At 40.5% G+C, this 23,395-nt stretch overlaps 5 protein-coding genes and 1 long non-coding RNA gene across 7 annotated transcripts; 4 read left to right on the forward strand and 2 right to left on the reverse strand.

Annotated features, from left to right (window-relative positions):
- Positions 1 to 494: 494 nt before the first annotated feature.
- LOC124459698 lies at positions 495 to 5,821 on the forward strand. The gene is made up of 3 exons (XR_006953737.1): positions 495 to 709; positions 3,813 to 4,412; positions 4,715 to 5,821. It is a non-coding gene; the product is annotated as an uncharacterized LOC124459698 (long non-coding RNA).
- A 1,756-nt stretch (positions 5,822 to 7,577) lies between these two features.
- Positions 7,578 to 12,203, reverse strand: LOC6649792 (bromodomain-containing protein 8). The gene is made up of 2 exons (XM_002072078.3): positions 8,736 to 12,203; positions 7,578 to 8,651 (listed from the first exon to the last, which is right to left on the reverse strand). The coding sequence occupies exon 1, from the start codon at positions 12,118 to 12,120 to the stop codon at positions 9,490 to 9,492; it is 2,631 nt and encodes an 876-aa protein (XP_002072114.1). The 5' UTR covers positions 12,121 to 12,203; the 3' UTR covers positions 7,578 to 8,651; positions 8,736 to 9,489.
- Positions 8,195 to 9,418, forward strand: LOC6649791. Its single transcript, XM_002072077.3, has 2 exons — positions 8,195 to 8,643; positions 8,746 to 9,418. Exons 1-2 carry the CDS (start codon positions 8,195 to 8,197, stop codon positions 9,416 to 9,418), a joined length of 1,122 nt encoding a protein of 373 aa, XP_002072113.1.
- Positions 12,204 to 12,304: 101 nt separating the features above from the next.
- Positions 12,305 to 13,658, forward strand: LOC6649793 (CDGSH iron-sulfur domain-containing protein 2 homolog). Its single transcript, XM_002072079.3, has 3 exons — positions 12,305 to 12,501; positions 13,007 to 13,233; positions 13,299 to 13,658. The coding sequence occupies exons 1-3, from the start codon at positions 12,405 to 12,407 to the stop codon at positions 13,377 to 13,379; spliced, it is 405 nt and encodes a 134-aa protein (XP_002072115.1). The 5' UTR covers positions 12,305 to 12,404; the 3' UTR covers positions 13,380 to 13,658.
- An 89-nt stretch (positions 13,659 to 13,747) lies between these two features.
- Positions 13,748 to 15,768, reverse strand: LOC6649794 (elongation factor 1-gamma). The gene is made up of 3 exons (XM_015177044.3): positions 15,691 to 15,768; positions 15,397 to 15,546; positions 13,748 to 15,296 (listed from the first exon to the last, which is right to left on the reverse strand). The coding sequence occupies exons 1-3, from the start codon at positions 15,700 to 15,702 to the stop codon at positions 14,175 to 14,177; spliced, it is 1,284 nt and encodes a 427-aa protein (XP_015032530.2). The 5' UTR covers positions 15,703 to 15,768; the 3' UTR covers positions 13,748 to 14,174.
- Positions 15,769 to 15,941: 173 nt separating this feature from the next.
- Positions 15,942 to 22,025, forward strand: LOC6649795 (ubiquitin carboxyl-terminal hydrolase 1). Of its 2 annotated transcripts, none has more exons than XM_023179736.2 (4): positions 15,942 to 16,322; positions 17,952 to 18,470; positions 18,531 to 20,224; positions 20,290 to 22,025. In XM_023179736.2, exons 2-4 carry the CDS (start codon positions 17,963 to 17,965, stop codon positions 21,424 to 21,426), a joined length of 3,339 nt encoding a protein of 1,112 aa, XP_023035504.1. In that variant the 5' UTR covers positions 15,942 to 16,322; positions 17,952 to 17,962; the 3' UTR covers positions 21,427 to 22,025. The 2 variants fall into 2 exon arrangements, with proteins under 2 accessions (XP_023035504.1, XP_002072117.1); XM_002072081.4 differs by having other exon boundaries at positions 15,942 to 16,079.
- Positions 22,026 to 23,395: the final 1,370 nt, after the last annotated feature.

The raw sequence follows: 23,395 nt of genomic DNA on the forward strand, positions 1-23,395 counted from the left end.
CATACACACACACTCACAGGCATTAGCTCGCATACACACAGAAATTCACGCTCAGCAATAATCGCGCGTGTGTGTGTGTGTATGTGAACCTTTTCTACAGCGGCTGAGTTCAATTACCACCACGTTGGAGCTGCCAACTCAAGACGATTTTCTATTTAAAATATTTTTAACTAAAATAATAAAACAAAAATTTTATTTTTATTCCATCTAATCAACTCAAGAAACATTAAATAATTTAAAAAAAAAATATTATCAAATTGTTATTAGTAATTCGAGATTTATTAAATGGACAGATTTGAAAAGAAACGCGTGGACAGCCCTGGATCAAGCAGCGGACTTCGGCTGAGAGACCAAGAGCGAGAGAGAGGCTTGTTATTTTCTGGTGAGTTTTGATCTCATGGTGAATACTAAATATGTGATACTCTTTTGCTCGATGTTGGACCCATTGGCTCGATGTTCGCAACAGTTCGATCGCGTTGCGCATGGTGAGAATATAAAATGCGAGAGAGCGGCGTTTTTGAGTTTTGTTTTTTCTGCGCCGTCGCCGAACGTTATTCCTGCCAACATGAACGTTACAAAAAATAAAAAAAAGAGATGCTCGGCAGAAAGTTATAAACAAATACACTATAGGAAAAAAATAAATAATATAGTAATACGGAAAAAAAGAATTGAATTGAATTGTTGTCTGCCACAGCGTCGCGACGCTTCGGTAATTGCCCGGTTGTGTGTGTGCATGTGTTTGTGTGTATATGTGTAAAGAATTTTACAAAATAACTGTACACTGCCGAAAAATAAGAGATAGAGAAAAGCAAGCTTGTTGCGTTAATTGCCCTTGCCGACGACGACTGTAAATTAAAGCAAACGCAGCAAGAAAAATAACAAAATGAAACATTGAAAAAAGAAATATTAAATTAATATAAAAGCCACTCTCCTCAAAGTGTGTATGTATTTGTGACGACGCTTTACCGATAAAATGAGTAGTGCGGATGCATGCAACGTTTGCGCACTCTCTCTTGCTCTTTCGTGCCGATTATCTGCTAATTAGAAATGATTTAATTTCAATAACAATTTAGTGAAAATAAAATTGACAACAGGCAGCAATACGTGGAAAAGTTCAGTTAAGTGCGTTTGCGTTTGCGTTTGCCTGTCTATATAAATTGTACATACGTATGTATGTATATAAATTTCTGTGTGTATATGTTGTATGTGTGTACAATTCGCCATACTTCTTCAGCTTCAGCAGAACACAAAAGCAACAACCACTACACTTGAGAGAGCGAGTGATCGTCGTTGTTCACTCCACTCATTTGCCTGCTCTCGTTCTCTTAGTTCTGTGCGCGTGTGTAGCATTAATTGAGCTTGTAGTGGTGGTATGTATGTGATGGTGTTTGTGTATAAGTATGTGAAAGCACGCGAAAAAACCTATAGAAAAAAAACCGCTTGCCAATAAGCGGTTCTTTTGCTGGCGTTGCCACACAGCTTTTCGCAATTTTGTATTTTCCAATTGGAGTCTGCTAGCGACAAGGAGATCTGCGAGTAGGCTTTGCGAGGTTGGCGAGCAATTATGTTAAGCTTAACTGTCACAATATATTATATATTCTCTTCTTTTTCGTCGTTTTTTTTTTTTTTTGAATCGACGAACATTTCTTTTTGTTACTTGTGCTGCTACTGATAAGAAGAAAGCAGCAGCGGCACTCAGAACCAGTCGCCTTTACCCGCTTATCAAGAACATTTTGTAAAGCAAAATGGGTCGCTCCTCGTACGGCATTGTTTTGTTGTTTCAACTATTTCGCACTATCGCATTTAACAATGGAAATTAAAACGGACAAATAGAAATAAATGAAATTAAATTGAGGCGGATACTACTACTACTACTACGACTAGAACAACTACTACTGTTTTTAGTGAGTGAGGGTCCAGTGTTTCACATTAAATATTTAGTATTTGTGACTAGATCCACACTCATTAATAACGGTAGTTCAATCATCGAAAATAAAAAAAGAAACACGTGTCATCTAAAGGAAGTTTAGTTTTGCATTTGTTTCTTAAAAACTCTAACGGAAATCAACCACCTGTTTTTAAGCCTCTCTGTATCTCACTCTCCCGCGCTCTCTCTCTCTCATACTCTCTAAAGGTAATTAGTCAACCAACAAAACACGCACGCAACGTCAGCCAAATAGAACGATGTAGCACCTGGAGAGAGGAGAGAGAAGAAAAGAAGTAAATGTGGAATAACACAAGATAGAAATAGATCTTGCTCTCTAGGCTTTAGGTGACTTGATTACACCGCACTAAATTAACATTAATGCTAATGTGTATCATTTTGAACCCAAAAAAACAAAACGAAAAACAAATTAAGTCTCAAATTAATTGTCGAAACGTTGGCCGTTGCCTTTTCATACACCATGATACAGTTCAAAAACTATGCTTGGAAAAAACCAAGACAAAAGGTTCAACAACATTTCTGCCATGGGATGGAACTCTAAGGGTTCCGCCTTAAGTTTTTCTACCGGAACAAATTGCTGAAATTCTAAGAAGAAACCGTATTACCCTGTGTGTTTACCAGAAGAAGGTATATTTGATGTGCGACACTTTCTCAATCTCTTTGATACAAGTCAATCTGTCAAATCTTGACATAGATCGTTATTAGGGAACTAGGGGTTAGTTTTTACTAGAAAAATCTATTCAAAATAATAGTGAGATTCTTAATGACTATTCTAGCAGGGTACTACATTGGTCGACTATTATTTTTGAGAATTTTCTATATACATATTTTTTCCCCTCATGTTCTTTGTTTTTTCTAAGTTTTGACAAATATACAAAAAAGAAAAATTCGTAGAAAATGGCGAGTTTATAGTTTATTATTTTTACCGAACTTTTTGAAGCCGAGATCAGCAGAAATATAAACTGCAACGAGATGCCGTCCGTCGCCATTATTCTTAAACAATCAGGCGACGACGTTTTTTTGTTGTTGTTGTTATTGTAGTCGGCTTTTGAAAGAAGACAGAGAGTCAGAAAGGGGGGCAAATAAAGGCGGGTGGGGGGGACGCATTGTATATTATTATTGTATAAATCAGCAAAAAGGAAAAAAAAGACCAACGACAAAAAATAATAAACCTTAATTCGAAGCTTCAAGCTTTTGATTCACTCAAAAAAAGCAGAAAAAAAAAACCACAAGTCGCCGCCAATTGAGCTATGAAAACCGATCAAACGAAGGCCCCAATTGAAATTGTTGCCGGGCCATTGGGATGATGGGAATACAGAGAAAGAGAGCGGGTGAGAGAGAAAGAGAAAGAGAGGGGGAGAAGGGAAGGGGCAAACGATGGAGCAATGACATGACATGCAAAACCAAAAGCAAACCAAACCGAACCGAAAATCACCAATCACAAGAAAATGCCACAGAAAAAATCGTGCACTGGCAATAATCATTGTAGGATTGAGCTGGATGTGGATGAGATGTGAGTGAGTGTGTGTGTGTGTGTGTGTGTGTGTGTGTGGATGGATGGATGGATGGAGTCCTTTCTATGTGGCAGCGTCTCTTGACTCTATTTTGTCGGCGAACATGGATCTAGTGCACGGTTTGTTCATGATTAAGTTCGTGACTAGATTTCATGCTCGTCTATTAAGTTGGGTCAGCACAACAAGAGCGCAGCGGAGAGGGCAAACTATAATGCAGTTAATGTGAGTCACAACGTAAGTGCTAACACACAGAGAGAGAGTGAGAGAGAATGGGGAGAGAATGCAGTTTTTGGGGCTTGCCACAATTAGCAGACGCATTAATTATAGATGTTTTTTTTTCGTTTTGTTCATAGAGAAAAACCGATTGCCGCCTGATTGACCCGTGACCCACATGATTCAGTGCCACACGCCCCGCAGTTCTCTTTCAGCAAGAACAACAACAATAACAACAAATGAGCCCGCAAAAAATAAAAACAAAACCAAGTCAATGGCCTTTACGCAGGCGTAGTTGCAACCCACCCCACCACCGACTCTTGCCCCGCTTACCACGAATGTGTTGTTGCCCGCATGTTGCTGTTGCAGCTTTGCTGCTGCTGCTGCTGCTTACCGCTGATTTGTGCGCTTTTATCTGCAACTCTGCGCTGCTGTGACTCTCGACTTTGACAGTCGCCTCCTGCCCACCAATTTATGGGCGTGCGACACGCGATTGAAAATCGAAACAAGCGCCCCTAGACAAGCAAATGTTCATACATACAATAAGTATATATATGTACATACATATATCTGTATCTGTATCTTAATGTATATACGGTTGACAAACGTCACTGCAGTTAATGTGGATTTGGGTTTGGGCCAGCATTAGTTGTTGTTGCTGTTGGTTGTGCGCGGAAAGCGTGAGAAAATCCATGGGGTTGTTGTGGCTGGCGGCGGCTTAGCGCCTGCGGGTCGTCGTGGTAAGTGGCCATGTTTGAAAATTTTAACGGGTTTTTCTCTTATTTTTCCAATTGACATTGTTGTTGTCAAGTCACTTTTTAAGTAGGTGAGTGGGTGCGCTTGACCTTAGGCGAGTTGATGATGACAGTAGCAAAACTATGAGTTTTAGTCATTTCTCTTGCGACTAAAGTTACAACAAAACCCTTTCTAAGGAAACCTTTGTTTGAGATGGTACTGGGACGAATTGTAGAGTAGATAAGAAGACTACAAACATATTTCCTAATCCAGACTAATATCAAACTCTATATTTTGTATTTTTCAGATAAAACTGATCTGACCAGCTATATAGGATTATAATGCTCTTTGCCAATTTATGTTATACCTTTGTGATTATTCGTAGTTAAATATTTAATTGTCAAAAACCTTTGCAAAGTTAATCAAAGAAAATCATTTGTTGTTATTTATTGTATAGTTGGTTAGAAATTTAGATTGTCAGCTTTCTTAGTAATAATAATAATAATGATGTTCTTCAAATGATTCCAAAATGGTTTAGAGAATAGCTAGAGAATTGTTAGAGCTAAATGCATCTTTTAAAAACATTATGTGCATAAAAACGTTAGGCAAAATTATTAATTTTAATGAGAATCCATATCATAGTACATTTAGATCATATATCCAAACAAGGTTTTATTGGTTTTTCTCTTGACAAAGGATCCAAGTGTTACATAACTTGAAAAACAGAGCTCTTGTATACCCGAAACCATTTGATTTCAAGTGGAAATTCAATATATGTATGTAGGCTTCATGAAATGTGAAGAAACACTTTAAACTAATAGTGAAACGCATTCATTTTGAGTTGGGGCATAATATGAGATGAAATCAAATATATGTTTATATTAGAAACCATTTATAAAACATCTAATATCTAAACAAACTGAGAAAAAAGTTGTTCAGAGCTGAGATATTGTCTGTGAGACATTATTTTCGTTATGTGGCTCAATAACAGGTATAAAGAAGAGTTGAAGTTTATGTTTATGGTTGAGTGGATATAGCCAAATCCTCTAGACTTCCCCTTACCATCAAAGCAGCTGACAAGTGGTTAAAATACAAACTTTAGGGTAGAGAGGAGACAGACTGCAGTTTTGGAGATCAGTTGTTAGGGTCATTGCACCCCCTTTACACTCACTGACTGACCCTTCGCCCCCGCAAACGAGTTGGGAATAAACCTGCTATTGCTGTTCATAAAATGACTTTGCATTTAAAACAAAACAAATTTCTCCTCCACTCATTAATGTTAATTTCGAGTTTGTTTCTGAAGCCGGAACAGAAGCAGCAACAGCAGGCACCTTTTCAACCCTATTTTCTAGTAGTAGTTTTGTTATTGTTTTCACGCTTATTTGGAATGCCAAACGCAGCAACAACATTTGTTTTGGGCTTATTTACATATTTTTTAAATGAAATGCTGCTCTATTTTAAATATACATACGTACGTATACAAATATATATATGGAGTATATAGAGCTCTGGCTAACCCCAAAGCGAGAAAGCAGCAAAAAGCACTGAAATGCAACGACGACGACGGATCCAGAGTTACTTTTTGTTGTTGTTGTTGCCATCGTCATTTCCTTCCATTTCTCGAAACCGTCAAAGGCTGAAACTAATTGATATAATAGTTAAAATAACAAACTAACTAACGAGAAGAGGCGAAACAAAGAGCAAGAGAAAGAGAGAGAGACGACGACGACCAAGATGACGATGACGATGTCGGCGGCGTTGGCGAAGTGCAAAACCTTTCCAATTTGAAAATAGTTTTCTTCTTCTTTTGTTGTGTGTGTGGTGTGTGTGTGTGTGTATGTACTTATTCCCACAAATAACAGCAACAACAATGCCACAGCACTTTACAAACGAAATACTTGGAGTAGAAGCCACAAACTGCTGAAGCGGAGGCAAGATGACAATGCAACGATTAAAGCAAAGCAGAACGAGTCAGTCAGCCAGTCAGCAGCAACATCAAGCACTATATACCAACTTGAACTCTGGACACCACAACAGCAGCTGGAAAAATGCTTGCCCCAATCCCAATGCGCGGCATTTCCGTTTGGCCCGCGAGGATGCATCTCGACATCTTGTCTTCTGCTCCCCTCGACATCGGTATTGACCAATGAGGCGGACGAACGATGATGATCAGAAAGAAAAATAATCACATTTATTAAATCAAAATAAAGAATGAAAAAAAAAGAAACAAAAAAATGTATTAAAGCGTTTTGTCTGTCTTTGATTTGTATGCTGTAGCAATAAAGAAAAAGATAAGAGGAGTAGGGGGGGGTTCCGTCAAATGGTAATGACATAGTTTTCAAAATTTGTAATAATTATGAGTTTATAATTAGCTGCGATTAGTGCGTAGTCAACTGTTTTAAGACCTGAGAATAAATTTATAAAGCAATTAAGCTACTAGACAGACAGTAAAACCTAAACCTTGCTGGAAATTAAATTAGGAAATGTTTTTAAAAGTTCTTAAGAGATCAATGTAGTTGTATAAAAGTCCAAGCTAAAATTACATCAAGTTGTTATTCTATTTTGATGGAAATAATCTCTGCATTGTCATTTATGCCAGTTTGTTAAGATTTAAATTTATATTACTTTCTGCCTATTTGTATTTACAAATCTAGGCTTGTATTTCAAAAGTACCCGCCACAATTAATAGTATATCGAAACTACTATCGATGTTAAACATATCGATAGTTTTATTGAGGGTACTCGTGAATTAGGGTGAACCAGTAGCATCGTAAATTCGAAGCAAATTGTTAAAACATTTACAGTTAACAATAATACCGAGAATTCAGTTTCTAATTTTAACTGCTTTAAGTCCAGTTTTAACGACAAATTCAAAAATTTTAGCAATTTTTTTTTTACCTCAGCACTGTGGCGCCCTATTGAAAGTTCTGTTTGAATTTAAATCATTGGCAGTTAGAGTCTTTTGCATTTAGTTGCTAATTTAATAAGTAAATTCTTTAGTATAAGCAAACAACTTTGCATCTCCTCGAAAACATCACAAATTTATGTATCTAGTGCATTTTTATTAACCTTGATTCTGAAGTTTTTTCGTTTGCTTCCATTTTTTTTTTTAAGTTTCCTACTTTGACGAGGTAACACAGAGATTAAAAGGCGGCGCAGGGCCACTATGATTAATTACATGTGCAATACGAGTTTAACACACATTTGTTGTACTTTTATTTCAATTACTACGTTTTGTTTTGCACACAATTTCGCAGCTCTCCAAGTGAGTTGTGAAGGAAAGCTGCCAAGTCATGCCAAAATAAATATACAATATAATAATAATTGTAAATAAGAAACAAAAAAACATAAATAAAACATGGCTAACCTTCGCCTTAACTCGCTCGGCGTTTTTCAATTTGGGTAACTGACCCATCAAACGTCTTTGTGCCACTTCATCGTTGTTGTCGTCTGTTTGGGGGTATTAATAGCCTCACCAATATGTTGGGTCTTTGAGTTTGTGCACCAAATCCGTCGTCGTCGGCAGCGACGTTGACGCTGCTGCTGCCGGCTCATTGTTACTACTGGTCTTGCTTTGGTTATTGTTGTTGTTTCTTTTTGCTATTAACACGATTTTGAGCAATTTAAACTTCACTTTGCTTTTCGTGTACACTGACCAACTACCGCATTTCGCCTGATCAGCTTCAATTTCGGCTCGAAGCTCGTCTTGTGCGGTTGAGTTTTGTTTTGTTACTATTTTCCTTTCCTTTCTTTCCACTGCATTGCCAAAAACCCGCTTCCTGGCCAAATGTTGCAAATATTCATACCGCTGCTGCTGCTGCTGCTCCTTCGCTCTTCGATTGTTACGCCAAATGTTACGGTTATAGAAGACATTCGCAAGGCCTTCAAGGGCATCACCAACGACAGTGAGCTGGTGGATCATATTATACCGGAAATGTATGGTCCATTTATAATGAGCAATGCGAATCCAACCTTTGTCTTCAGAATGCCCAGCCAACTGCCAGAGGATGATGGCTTTGAGATTTTAGCTATGAAACGTTCCGATTTTACGGAACCAATATTTCCAAATGTAACAGAAATTCCATCGGTTGTGGAATCTCCAGCACCTCCGTTGCCAGAGACGAATGTAAAGACCAGTCTAGTGACTGCCCCACAAGGACAATGGCAGCAAATTGGTCTGGAAGGTTGGACGGGTGAACTAACACGACCACAACCTTGGCTCGAAGAGGGTCACAAGTGAGTATCTAGAGGAATATAATGAAGTTTAGTTGTGAAACGTTTAAAACTTGTGCCAAATTTCAAGTAGAGCTTGTGGTTTAAGATCGTACCTCTTTCTAGGGATAAACATCAATCGATTGAATGGCAAAATACTTATCCCCGTGATCAGATACTTTTGGATTTGAAGAATCAACATTTCGATGGACGTGTCACGGATATACGAGTTATAAGCGCCAACAATGGCCAGCAGGCCCAGTTGGAGGATCTGATGGATGAGAAGAATGTTTATATAGCCAGAGTGAATGATCCATTTGGCTATTCAATGAAGTGGAAATTCAATAATGCCAGCCTAGAAGAACGACAGCAGCAAATGGAGGCTAGTAAGCGGGGTAAACGAGATGTCACTCGTCTGTATTCCATGATCAAATGCTCGACAAGCTGTGATCCATTGATCTTCAAAGGTTATGGTTGCTATTGTGGGTTTGGGGGCCAGGGCGTGCCAACTGATGGCATTGATCGGTGTTGTCGGCTGCACGACAAGTGCTATGGCCAGAGCAATTGCATCTCTTATTTGGAATACTTTGTGCCATACGTGTGGAAATGTTATCGCGGCAAACCTCTCTGTGCCATCGATCATGGCGAATGGGGCGGACCGGAGTCCTGTGCGGCTCGTCTGTGTCAGTGCGATCTGCAGCTATCTCGTTGCTTGAGAAGATTCTATTGCCCGCGACGACGTGCTGTGTGCCATTCCTCTAGATCGCGACGCTTACAAAATTTAATATTTTTCGATTAGTCCAAAGAAATAAATTATATGTGCTTTCCTTAATATATTTGTATATATGTTTATTTGATTCTTGAGTGGAATTAATGATGTCTCTGGCTCTTGCGGGAACCGCTTCTTGCCTTATTGGCACTCGATTTCTCTTTGTCCTTATCCGTTTTGCTACTGTTGGAACTAGAGCTGGTTGCTGTCGTATTGGAGGAACTGGAACTGCTCACACTATTCGGTGCAGGAGTCGTCGCCAATATTTCAATTTGCTGGGCAGCAAATTCCTTGATCGCCTGGCAGTCTTTCCAAAAGAGAAGCGCCGTCTTATGCTGGGTCGTGTGCGGTTTATAGGCCACCAGCACATTCTGGGTCATCAGTAGGACATCGCGATGCAACTCATTAATATTGCGAATCACGCCCGATTCAATGTTCCGCTTAATACTGGGCAAGTCCATTGGGCGTAGGCACAGCTCGGCATAGCGCTGGGCATGCTCATCGTGAAAAGGACGACGAAAAGGCGATGAATGTTTGCTCTCAAACAGGGTGGAGCAAATCGTTTGAAAAAGTTTCCTCGATGCCGCCCTTGTCTCACGGCGATCGTCGTGGGGATTGTGTTCACTGGAGGCTGGTGAATTTGGTATGCTGTCAATTACGGGAGTAGAGGAGCAACGACGTCGTGTACTAGAGCGGGCAGTGGAATGATCACTGGCTGTTGTGGTATCATCATCGACCATTGGGCTCTCAGAACGATCACGATGTGGTAGCTTTCGCAGCAATGGAGCACGTGCAGCCGGCGCGGACGGGGGCTGAGGTGGATTGGTATCCACCACATCGGCTTTGGATTGTTCTTCTAAGCTGAAGGATTTATTGATGGTTGGCTGCTTATTTGGCTTGGCATCTGGTTTACTGCCATCTGTTAATGCGGATGATTCTTCATCCGTCCCTGAAGTTATTTTGTCCTCCGACAACTTCGTCACCTCTGCTGGTGGCTGTGGAGTGTCCTGTCTGGCGGCTTCCTCTTCGATGGCGCCTTCTGTTCCTACAATCGTTGTCCCAGTTTCAGGAGATTCTCCCCCAGCTTTTTCTTTCTCTATCTGATCACTTTCTTCTCCATTTTTTGATTCCGTTATATCTTCTGTAACAGGTTCTGTAGGGGCAGTTGGCACATCTGTTGTGTCTTCACTAGAACTGCTTATCAATGTGATTGTCTCATTTATTTCCTCCACTCCAACTTCACTAATTAAAGGTTCCGTTGTGGAATCGATGGATTCCTTCGCTTTGGCTTCGCCAATTGCTTGATCTCGATCTTTACTCTCGCTGCTGTGTGTGGCAACTGAAGCCAATGGTACATTGTCGTTTGATTCATCACTCGATCCTATGACAACCTCAACAGGCTTCACCTCCTCCAATTTCTTGACTGGATTTGTCTGCTCCCGTTTAAGGGCATCCAATTTATCCTCGAAATCGATAACCTCGTCGGCTTTTGTATTGTTGGTTGGGGAGGCGACATCGACATCTTCCACATTCTTGAGAATTTCATCTTCGATGGCACTGGCCATGGCTATATCTATGTCATTCATCATAATGTTCTGAAACACTTCCAAAAGTTGCTCATCATTGGGATCGGTTTCATCGCCACCAGCATCGGCAGGAACAGCTGGCGAAGCAGCAGTAGCAGGCGCTGGCGGAGCCGTCTCCAAGATGACTGAATCCCCCATCGAAGTTTTTGCATCATTAGTTCCCTTCGCGGCGGTGGCGTTTTTGTTTCTCTGCTCCAATAACATGGACAGTGTAGGAGCAGCCTGAGAGGGACTCTTGCCAGGAGTGGTGGGCGTGCTAGGCGTTAGAGATTCACTACCAGGAGGTCCACTAATGGGTCTGGCCATTAACGCCGGATCTCCCTTAATGGCCGGTTGATTGGGTATGGATGTAGGTCCACTGGTCAGTAGGGACGTAATTGTAGGAGCCGTGGTTCTTGCCACACTCACATTTGCAGGCGCCGTAGTGGAGGAGGAGGTAGCACCAGCTGACGTGGTACTTAGCAAGGATGTAAGTAAAGGGGAAGGAGCCGCTGGGGTTGAAGGTGGCTGTTGCTCCACTTCCATGTCCACCGATGTCGTATTGGTATCAGGTGTGGTTGGAGTACTTCGCTTACTTTGCCTCCAATTTAACGCCAACTCCTTTTTTCTCTGTTCGCGCTCTCTTAAGCGATTTTCCATGGTCATTTCTTCTATGCGTTTGGCTTCCTGTGTCTTCTCAATCTCCTGCCACATTGTCTGCAGTTCTTGCTCATTCATTTCATCAGACTGCAAGGTTTCAATCTCCAATTGGATCTTGCGATACATTTCCTGGTCACTTCGCATTTGTGCTTTAATTTCTTGCAATCTTTCCTCGGTCAGTCGGCGCAATAATAGTTCAGTTGGGGGTTCCACCGTTGCCGGGGAAGAAACGCTACTCTCACTGCTACGTTTCTTTCGTTTGGTTGTCTCCACACTTTCCAGCATATGACCATATTGGACGGCACAATTCTTTTGGGAATACCAATCTGCCGGTCTGTTGTTGTTGTTGCCATTGTTGCCGCAAACTGTTTTCAATGTGCGGCTTACAGAAATCCAATTCTGATCCCCGCTGCAGGATACAGCCGATGCCAGGCACAGTTGCTCCCGTTTCGACCACGTATCCAGAGGAGTACGGCTCAGTTGTAAGCGTTCTTGTATGCCAGACATTATTTTAAATAAATTTATTTTTTGTTTATCGCAGACAATGTTTTCGCATGGCGTCTAATGAAAACGCGATTTAAAACGCTAGCGTTTTACTCACGCGTTTTTAGTGGAATGTATCGAAACCCCTTTCGATTAATCTACAATCGACCAATCATGGCGGAAAATGTCGATACACTGTGTTAACAAATACTGAAATTGTACAACACTAGTGCCGAAATCTTTCAAATAAAAGCAACAAAAATAAAATAAAATAAAATAAAAAAGCAATAAGAATCTAAAATACAAAAATGGAATCATTATCGCACTTGGTTAAATCGACATTGCCGAATTACTTGTCAAATCTTCCAGTTCCCGATACCCTTGGAGGATGGTTCAAATTGTCATGTAAGTTTCTCTTCATTTTGGGGTCAAATCGAATAGGATTGTGATACAAAGGTCTGCAGGTGGTAATTAAAAAGTATCTAAGCCTAAATTTCAATCGTAGGCAATGCCAGTTAACCAGCAATTATAGTTTGGATAGTTCTTCTGCTATTGTTTAAGGTTATGTGGCGTGATGAGAACTACTAAGGAAACTGCAACGATTACATTTTTACCCTTTCCAGCCATTCTGCCTGTCTATTTAAATTGACAGATTATGCAACATTTTGTTATTGTCACACAATGCTCTAATTGCTTTGGTTTATCTTTGAGAAAGTGATAAACAAAAATTTAAATTAGATAAGTGCGTAGACGACGCTTCAATGCACCACACACACACAGACTTATATACCGTTTACAGTTATGCGTCGAGAGACGATGACCTTGTGCCGGTTTCACTTGAATGAGAACTCTCGATCTTAAAATATACCCTGCTAATTGGTCTACCATATTTCTTCTCTTTTTCTCTTAGTCAAGGATTGGCTGGCTCTCATCCCTCCAACTGTTGTGGTCGCTGGAATTGGTTATACCGGTTATTTGGCCTTTTGTCCCGCAGCTCAGGATCGTTGCAGTGCTAAGAAGAATAGCGGACGTTGCAATAATTTGATACGCAAACATGAGGCTAAAGTTGTGGATATGATCGATGTGGAGGACATTGCCGAGAAGGCAGCCTTCTGTCGCTGCTGGAAGACCAAGAACGTGAGTGAACTCACTCCATAACAATCTCTTTGATTTATTTCTAATCTTTCCTTTCCTTCTTGCAGTGGCCATACTGCGATGGCAGCCATGGGGAGCACAACAAGCAGACCGGCGATAATGTGGGTCCCGTTGTGGTCAAGAAGTAAACAAAGCTGCACCCCATCCCGCGAGACTTGGTTTTGATAGCATTTTCCCCTGTTGAATTTGTTCTTTTCACGTAGATTTCTATTTCTCTACGCTCACATTTGCCTTTAGACTTAAGTTGATTGAATTGCAACTTCTTTTGCGTTTTGAAATTATTCCGATTTCAAATTGTTTTTAGATTCGTTCCGCATCGTGTCAAAAATTCTTGTATTGCTAAGCCTAAAGATAGTTCCATGAATAATAAAATATTGGCAAATAACAATAGAAATTATGAAAAAATACATCGAATGATATTATTTTTGCACTAATTAACTAAACAAAATAAATTCGCCTTCGAATCTTTGATCCTGTTATTGAAACAATTGATGGATTATTAAAAAGGAATATGAAAGTATTGTATTCTTTAATAGTTTTGTTGTTTTTGTAAAGGCAAAAAGCGTAATCCAAAGTATTTATTTTTTTATATAAATTATATTTTCTGGCTGTTCTGATATATATGTATATGCATATGAGCGCTTTATAAAAACAATTTTCTTCAGTTTACACAAATGCAGAAAAGGTAAATTAAACAACACAAAATCGAACCAGGGCACAGTTGGGTGGCGTGCAGTTGTCTCTCCATTATATGGTATTTTTTATCAGTTGAAACTTAAGTTAAATATGTTTTAAGGGGCACAGGTGTGTTATCCCAATCTTCATCGTCGTCTTCTCCTCTCGCTGTAGAATGAATCTCAAAGTTTGTAGAATGCGGTTGTTAATTCGTTCTCATGTTGTTGTAGTTGGCGATGGTGATTGATTTATTTGAAGATCTTGCCCTGGTTGAATTTGCGACCATCCTTATCGGTGCCGGACCATGAGAAGTACTGGGTAACCAGCTTCTTGGTCTCCTCGCTCTTGGCATCCAGTTTCTTCCAGTCGTAGACCTCGTAGTCTATCTGCCAGTCGGGCGACAGAGTGAAGGCCAGATCCTGTCCACGCCACACCCAAATACCTGAGATGGTGCTGTTGTTATCCTCACCGAAAAGACAGACTGAGGCAAAGGCAGCCTTGCGCATCTTATCCAAGCGCTGGAACATGCCGGTGATGAGATTGCACGACATGAACACTTTGGCCAACTCGTCGTTGTACTTGTATTCACCGATCCAGATGGAGTAGTTCTCAGGATCGAACTTCTCAAAGAAATAGGGAATGGACTTGGCCTCATCCTCGTTGGAGTAGACGCGCTTGAAGTCATCAAAGTTGAAGGTGCCCTTGGGCAATGCATCAAAGGGATCCTTCGATTTGGGCTCTAAAGCCAATGCCTCATCAGCGGCATCCAGTTCCTCGGCCGGTTCTTGCTCCTTCTTCTCTTTGGGCTTCTTCTCCTCCTTCTTCTTTTCTTGCTTTTGCTGCTGTGGCTTGCCGCCGCCAACCTTGGCTTGGAATTCAGCGTACTTCTTGGGATCGAAGACCAGAGCCTTCTCACACAGTTTGTAGTCCTTGACCACAGCCTGCACCTGTGGCTGATTCAAGATGGTAAGGAACCAACGGTTTACGTTGCCGAAGGGCTTGCGTACACTTGGCTCTAGGACGTGTTCGTACAGATGCAGCAAGCTGCTGAACACAATAATATCGGCCAGGGTGATACGCTCACCGGCGAGGTAGGTGGCATTGAGCAGTTTCTGGTTGAGCAGTTGGAGCACAACTTCAGCATCCTGCTTGGCGGTGTTGTTCTTCTGCTGGGGCACAATGCCTAGCAAGGGGAAAACCCAGGCGCAGGAGGCAGGCACGATTTCGTTGTCAGCAAACGAGATCCATTGCTGGACTTGGGCCTGCACGTAGGGGCATTTGCCACCGCGCAATTGTTCGTTGGCCACAAAGTAGGCAATGGCATTAGACTCGCTCAAGAATTTGCCATCGTCGGTCTCAAATGCTGGCACCTGAAAATAGCGAAGTGTGAGAGCAAATGGTGACGTTGCATACCGGCTTTAGTTAACACCACACCCAAGAGGCAAAAAAAGTTTTTAGACATTTTCTTACCTTGCCGCTGGGGAACTTCTTGAGGAAGTCCGCCGACTTGTTGGTTTCGCCAAACTTGAAGTTATCGGCCACTTTCACCTTTGCGCCAGAGTACTGGGCCGCAATAAGGGCCTTGTAAGCGCGGAAGTTTTCAGGGTAAGTGTAAAGTGTCTGCAATTACGCATTATCCAAAAAAAAGAATATAATTACCAAATGCTCTAATCTTTTTCGCATGCAATCGACATGCTTTCAAAAATTATCCATGCAAGATGGCTTTGCAATTTGCAAATTAAATAGCCTCTATTTTTTACTTACTCCAGTCGACATCGTGATTTTTGCCGGAGAGACGGAGGAAGAAGAAGACAAAGTGAACGATGAACCACTATTTAAACATTACCCCTATTCGATGCCTACATTTTTCGGGCTCCCATTATATGAGCCAAACTCCCAGTATTTTTTTGCAACTCCCACTATTTTTTTTGCCAGTCCCTGGGACATTCAACTGATGCTTTGCAACACTTTTCAACACTACCCAAAATACATAAAATAAAAAAACACACGGCTTATGTATATATTATTTAAAAAACGTCGAAATTATACAAAATAATACACGTATTTTAGGGAACTGTCTAGTAATGCAACTAGTACCGTAGTTAATGAAGTGAATTGCATGCCTGGCGGTGGAATAGAAAATTATAAAAGTGGTAAGAAATTCTCACCGCGAGCCCCCAAACGTGTGAGTGTGTGTGTGTGCGTGTGTTCGAGTGTCCAACTGTGTGGGTGCCAGTGCGAATGTGAGTGTGTCTTACGTTGCAAACCAAAATTTCTTTACGATTTCCAATTAAAACGGTGGCGGCGGTGTTTCATCTAATACCCATTTGCGAAGCGGCAGAACACAATTGGCATGGCCTGCTGGCCTCCAAATGTTGTTCCCCTCCCTCAATTGTGTGAGTTCTAAATAAATGCCCATTGCCATTGGGTGGTGGGGAAGAGGAAGAAAGTGAAAAGTGGAGGGATAAGAGGAGAAAATATTAACCAAGCCCTTCAAGCGTATTGCTAATGCCGTGAATAAATTACAGACACACAAATTTTCATACACAATGCATACACATACACACTTATGTACTTACATATGTGTGTACATATACATTTATGCATGTATGTATGTATAGGTGCATAACTGTTTACCTTGCAATTGGCAATTGTTGAATTTGATTTGTTGTTGTTTTTACTGCTCATGTTGTTTCTTGTCGCTTGTATCATTTTGTTCATTTTCTCTCTGTGTTATTTTTTTGTGCCATGTGACCTTCATTCCTACAACAAAATCAATAGCCGTGTAGTTTACATTCACCGGAGACCCTGGAACTACATGCAAATACAAAAAAAAAAGATAATGCCCAAAAAAAATAGCATAAGTCGATATCCCCCTTCTAAGCCTCTCCTGTTCCCCCTTCCCTCCACCATCGGCAGAAATCTCTGTGTCTCCAAATAGATTTGCACCTGTATATGTACACATGCATATGTATTTCTTTTACATAATTTTTGGTATACCCTTGCAACAAAAGGATATATGCATTTTTGCAAATGTTTTGCTTGCTAATGTGGCTAATATTTTTAAGTTTGAAAATTATTTAATAATTTGTAGAGTTTGCTATTTGTTTTAATAATTATGGCCACCATTAAAAATTTTTTCAAAATCTAAGAAAGAGTATAAGCGGTAGCACCTATACCGAATTCAGATTGTTCCCTTTGTTATTTTTGTTTAGAATTTTGATAAGATTTGGTGGGGCTATCATTAATTGACATAAGCGGCAAATGGGCAAAAACGAATTCCAACACAGTTGGGTAAGCCTCAATCAAAGTATACCTATTAAAAGTCAGGAGGGTACATGTAGATAAGAAAATACATACAAACATCCATATGTATCTATTGCAAACTCTTAGATTTTTAACAAACCTCAAGATCCTCGAAAAGGTTAAAAATGGTTATGAAAATGTTTTTTTTTAACAGTATTCGATATGGGTATTATTTATTTATTTATTTGCTCTCTGTTTAACAAATAGACCATGTATATAAATACAATCTAATTAATTAACATAGACTTGCCAATGAAACTAAATGCAATATATGAATACTCTTTAAAAAAGAGAAAAAGTCTATGGAATTAATAAAGCACTTTGTTAAAAATTGACAACACGAAATACAAGACAAATCTATGTCCCTTTTTAGTGATTAACTCAGTTTTCTTTAATTTTTGTGTTTAATTTTTTTAAATAATCTGTATAATTAAGATACTTATCGTGGGACTTTTTTGGTTCTCCAAGGTAGATCCACGTAAACAAACGATATTATGATCACTCGAAGGCCTTTTCAATGTTTAATGATTGATTATCAACCATTACCCTATCAGAAAGCCATGTTATCAGGTGTTAAGAACTATCGATGACGAACCCAAATGAACATTTCTCGTCGGTTAATCAAAGCGCGTGGTTATATATTTTTCTCCTTGCGTGGCTATTAATCTGTTTGCAGTATGTTTGTGGTTAAATATTTTTCGGGATTTTTATCCTTTCAGGATAATGAAAGATGCACGAATATGACATAATAGAGCGCAAAGAGGAACAAGACAGTCTTCCAACTAACACAAAGGATAGCAATTACAACAGCAACAATACAAATAAACGCATTGATCAGAATACACAAGATCCACAGGATCAGGATCAGGATAGAGTGAAAGAAGAGAGCAGAAAAGCATCATCATCATCCATATCGCCATCCCAGAGGACTCTTTATCCATTTGTTGTGGAATACATCGATCAGGTTGTACAAACTATTGAAATCGATCCGGCAACATCTTCTGTAGAAGGAGCTGATACTCCTCCAAAACCAAAACGAAAGCGTCGTGTCTATATTACGGACTCTGGGCGTTCTTATAACCTAAGACCACGAGGCCAAGAGGTAGCAGTAACAGCGGTTCAAACGGAGGCGTCTGGGACACAGGCTGCTAAAGAAAAGGATCAAAGTCCACCGTTGGCACCACAGACGCAGATTGCCTCCCCCACACCAACAGAGGCCACAGAGTTCTTACATCCAGGTAGGCATCAGAGTCAATTGAATCATTCGATCCTTGTTGTAAACGTTATTCTTTCTACAGATCACTTTAAACCAGAGATTTGGAATATCATCGAAGAAGAACAGGACAACACAAAGGCATTGGGCAAAAAGAAGCGGGGTATTCGAGGCATTCGAAAGCGAAGAAACCAACTCCTCACTGAAATCTATTCACCTGAAACCGAAGCGGCAATTGCAGCAGCTCAACTCGAATTAGACGCGACTGCCAAATCGAATTCCCGTGTCGGCCGCAAAAGAACCTGCACCATGTCATTGTATGATCGTCGTTACCAGACTGCCGGAGATGAGCGGCGTGTCGCCAATGGTTATGGCGGTAATGGTTTACGTGCTGGTCCCTCAGCCTCAACCAATGAAATTGAATCGCAGGATATGCAGGGTCATCAGTATTACGGATCATCTGGAAGCTCAGCGACACCAGGATTAAATGGCAGTGCAGCCATAAACAATCATGCCCCGGCCATGGGTACCTTGTGCAACATTGGCAACACATGCTATCTCAATTCGGTGGTATATACCCTACGTTTTGCTCCCCACTTCCTGCATAATCTTCATCATCTGATACACGATCTGAATGTGGTACAACAGACCATAATGCGTCAGCACACGGCCAAATCCGCTTCGTTGGGTCGGCATGTGAGTGGAGGCGGTGGTGTTGCTCAATTGGAGCACGCCCGTAGTTGGAGCAGTAAGGATTTGGTCACAACGGAACCACCCTACGGCATTAGCAACAGCAATGGGAATGTCAGTGTCAATAGCAATAGTACAAGTTGCACAAGCGCGAGCTCAAATACTAGTAAATCGAGTCATCAGTCAGTGAGCGAGAAGCTTCACGAGCTGTATCACAATCTGCATGGCAATGAGATGACCGATTCGACGGAACCGTATCATGCGGATACTCTACTGCATGCCATACAGGATGTGAATGCCACCTTTGAGGGTAATCAACAGCAGGATGCCCACGAGTTTCTAATGTGTGTGCTCAATTGCATACGCGAGACAAATCAATCGCTAATCAAGGCCATTGGTGAGTGTCCCGAGGTAATGGCGCATGGTTACATATCCAATCCCGATGAGGTGGATTCCAATGATGCTGGCCAGGAGCGCATGGATTCTTCGGTCACCATCTCTGGCAATGGAACGGCTAGTCAAGCAACAGCAATTGCTCCTGCAGTCCCAACACCAGCAGCTGTAGCAACTACAACAACAAAAACATCATTCTTTTCACGCAAATCGAAGAGAAAAGACGATTTAAAATCGTCCGGCTCGAGCAAGTCATCATCGACGCGTGTCCAGTCACCATTAAAGGAGCAAAGTCCCACGGCTGGCTCGGCCACATCCAATAGTCTATTTTATTTAAATACAGTCGATCTCACTGGGGCAACACCACCACCATCATCGTTGTCGTCGTCGTCAACGTCTCCTCCGTTGCCGCTCCTGCCGACAACAGCAGCAGCACCCACAAAATACACCAGTGACGATGAGATGAACAGCAGTAGCCTGCTCAAGGAAAAAATGCGCCTCGAGGAGCGTATACGTGAATTGAATTTAAATTTCTTCAGTGCCGACTTTGAGGGCATAGTGGTGCTGACCACCAAGTGCCTGAGCTGTGAAACAGTGACCCGGCAAAAGCAGGGCATGCTAGACATTTCGGTTCCTGTGCCCATATCGGGTTACGACAATGCCGAACTGCAGGAGAAGCCAAGCGCTTATATACAGGTAAGACCGAGCGTAGGGCCAAGATAAGATTGTATACTAATGCCTCGATTCCCGATTCGTTTCAGAACTCTTGCATCACAAAGGAATATTTTCGCGGAGAGAACAAATATAGTTGTAATCAGTGTACTGGCTACACAGAAGCCATACGCTCCATATCGTATGAGGTGCTGCCGCGACTTTTGGTTATACAATTGAATCGCTTTTCAGGCGGCATGGAAAAAGTCAGCACCTATGTCCCGACCACATTCACATTGCCCTGCTTCTGTGTCAAGTGCTGTGAATTGAATGATGGCAACAAGCTTCATGTCTACAAGCTCTACAGTGTGATTACCCATGTGGGAGCCACGCTGACAGTGGGTCACTATATAGCCTACACATGTTTCCTGGATTTGGCCAGTGACTATTTGAATTGTCCCAAGGATCGACGCAATAACATGACGCAGCAGCACACCACTAGTGCATTGGCAGCAACCGGAACAGGAATGGGCTCCAATGAGAATGCAGCTCCGAATAATGGACAAAGTAGCAGCATCACTCCAGTGTCAGCTGCTGCCTCGGCTCTGGCCTCCTCAGGCACTAGTCTGATGAAGAAAATGAAGTTCGGACGCAGCAAGGCGTCGAGCAGCGGCGACATGAGCAAAAATGTAAAGCAATTGAATGGCATTAGCAGTAAGACGATTACCAATGGCATTGGCAAACTCACCATGAATACCACATGTCATGGAGTCAACTGCTGTGCCATGCGTCTGTGCTGCAGCCAGCAGACCAGTGCAGCCGGCAGTTGCAGCGACTTCAGTGAGGAGTGCCTGCAAAATGGTAGCAATAGCAATCTCAGTTACAGCAGTTCACAGGCAACAAATGTTGGTGGTGGCGGTGGTGGCACCGCCTATCCACCGGGATATGGAAGCACAGGACGCGGCGGTGTCAAGGCTAACTATCCACACGGGAGCACAGAGCCAATTTGGTATATGTGCGATGATGACAAGATCAAGGCTATGACGCAGCGGGAATTCGAAGAGCTATTGTCACCCACACGGAAAATAACCATTACACCATATTTGTTATTCTATGCACGATTCGATCTGCAATCGACATCGTCGTCGACATCGGCAACGCCATCGAAGCCAGGAGCATCAGCAGCATCAACGCCGCCATCGTCACAGAGCTCCTGGTCCACTGATAATGGAGCGCACAAAATCTGAGATCGTGCGATGACGGCTAGAGCCGTCGCCAATGAGAGACGTTTGAAATAAACATATTAAGTTGTGTGCGGATAGAGATGACCGAGATACCGCGATAACCCCCAGAGAGATATCAAGGTCTCTAGTCTAGGCTTTAATGAAGCAGAAGTCTGTTTGTTAAACAATTGTATTCGTTTTTAAGATCTATCGTTTATCTACATGTATAACTTAACTAACTACTTGGCAGCGGTTTGACTGATGTGCACACTCTCACTCCTCCGAACGGCAGGTTAATTTATTAATGAAATCGCAAAAGGAGTTAGCCGATCCAGTTGTTGCCCTTTCGTATTCTTATTTTTTTTTTTGTATTTCTCGACTGGATCGATTAGATTAGATTATGTCCTCACAAAGCAAAACAAAAAAAAAAAAACAAAAACAAATTTATAATAATATTCTTTAGTTGCATTTTGAGCCAGGCATTCATTTGTTGTACACTTATTGTTAATAATCACACGAATTTAACACGTTAAGAACGCTATGGTATCCAATTGTTTGCCCCCTTAACCATTTCCCTTCCCTTCAATTGCCTCAGAAAAAAGAAAAAGAAAAAAAATTAATAATACCGAAAAAAGTGCATTCATTATTAAGTATCTAAATACATCTATATCTGATATAACAACCTTGATATACTCATTACTTACATTAAAGTCAAAAGCAATGAAATCAATAAAATAAACAAACACAAAGAATGATAAAAACAAATGTTGTAATAGCTCTAATCTCAGATTCTCATAAGCACACGATCCCAGCAGCAACAGCAAACAAAAGCAACAATTTTTTGTCATTGTCCAAAAATATTTAATAAAATAGGATTGATTGCTTAAAAATAAATTAATTAATTAACAAACGGAGGATATCCATCTGGAAGTTAAATCCATAAGTTATAAAAGTGTTGAATAGTTGTTACATTCATAACAAACAGGCAGCAGAGACACAAAAAGAGAGGACAAAATCATTGAACAACATTGGGAATATAACTCAGAATTGTTAAAAAATTGATTGGATAGTTTATAACAATGTTTTCATATGGGCAACTTCATGCATAATAGTAATAATAAATAATGAATAATAAAAATACACATAATTGTAAAATGGAAGAACATATATATACACACAAACACAGACTCGATCAAATAAACACAGAGACACACACACACACACACACATGATTATAATCTGTTTAGTGATTTAGTTTCCTATATGATATTTTCTATGGGAAAATAGCTCTTTAGTCTATAATTTAGTTAAGTTTACTTTTCCAAGAGCGCTGCTATAGTGATATTAACATTTACAAGAACAACAACAACAAAATGAAATGAAGAAAAATGAGAAAACAAAAAACACAAAGATTTATTTACATTGTAAGGTGAGAAAACCGAAGTAAAAATGGAAACACAATTTAACATATATGTTCAATTCCAATTATGATTAGCATTATAGAACATGCTTAAACTAAATATACGAAATATACAACATACATACATTATATATTATATATATCTAAACACATCAATCAAATGAAGTGGCATTTCTTTCTTTCTGTTTTTTAAGGATATTCTTTTGACCATTTGGAAAAATCCAATGTCTATTTCGGATAGGATAGTTTTTCTTACTTGTAAAAGAAGGGCATAGGTCTGTTAATATAAGGAATATAGAAAATCCAATGCCATTTTTGCCAAGTTAAGTAGTTCTAACTAGTTTTTTTTCTTGTTTCCATTTTATCCTTATTATTCTTTACGTTTTAACTGATTGGTTTGATAATTTGGTTTATTTTCAAAAATATGCGTATCTATTGGCAAATTATCCTAATTATTCAATCGGAAATGCCTAATCTTGGTATGCCTTCTATTTTTGATTCTACTTTGTTGGATATAATTGAATTTAAATACACTTACCTGGCGACTAAGTCCTTATTTTTATCGGCTAAGTC

This window comes from Drosophila willistoni, chromosome 3R, assembly GCF_018902025.1.
Source record: "Drosophila willistoni isolate 14030-0811.24 chromosome 3R, UCI_dwil_1.1, whole genome shotgun sequence".
Classification (NCBI taxonomy): Eukaryota; Metazoa; Arthropoda; class Insecta; order Diptera; family Drosophilidae; genus Drosophila; species Drosophila willistoni.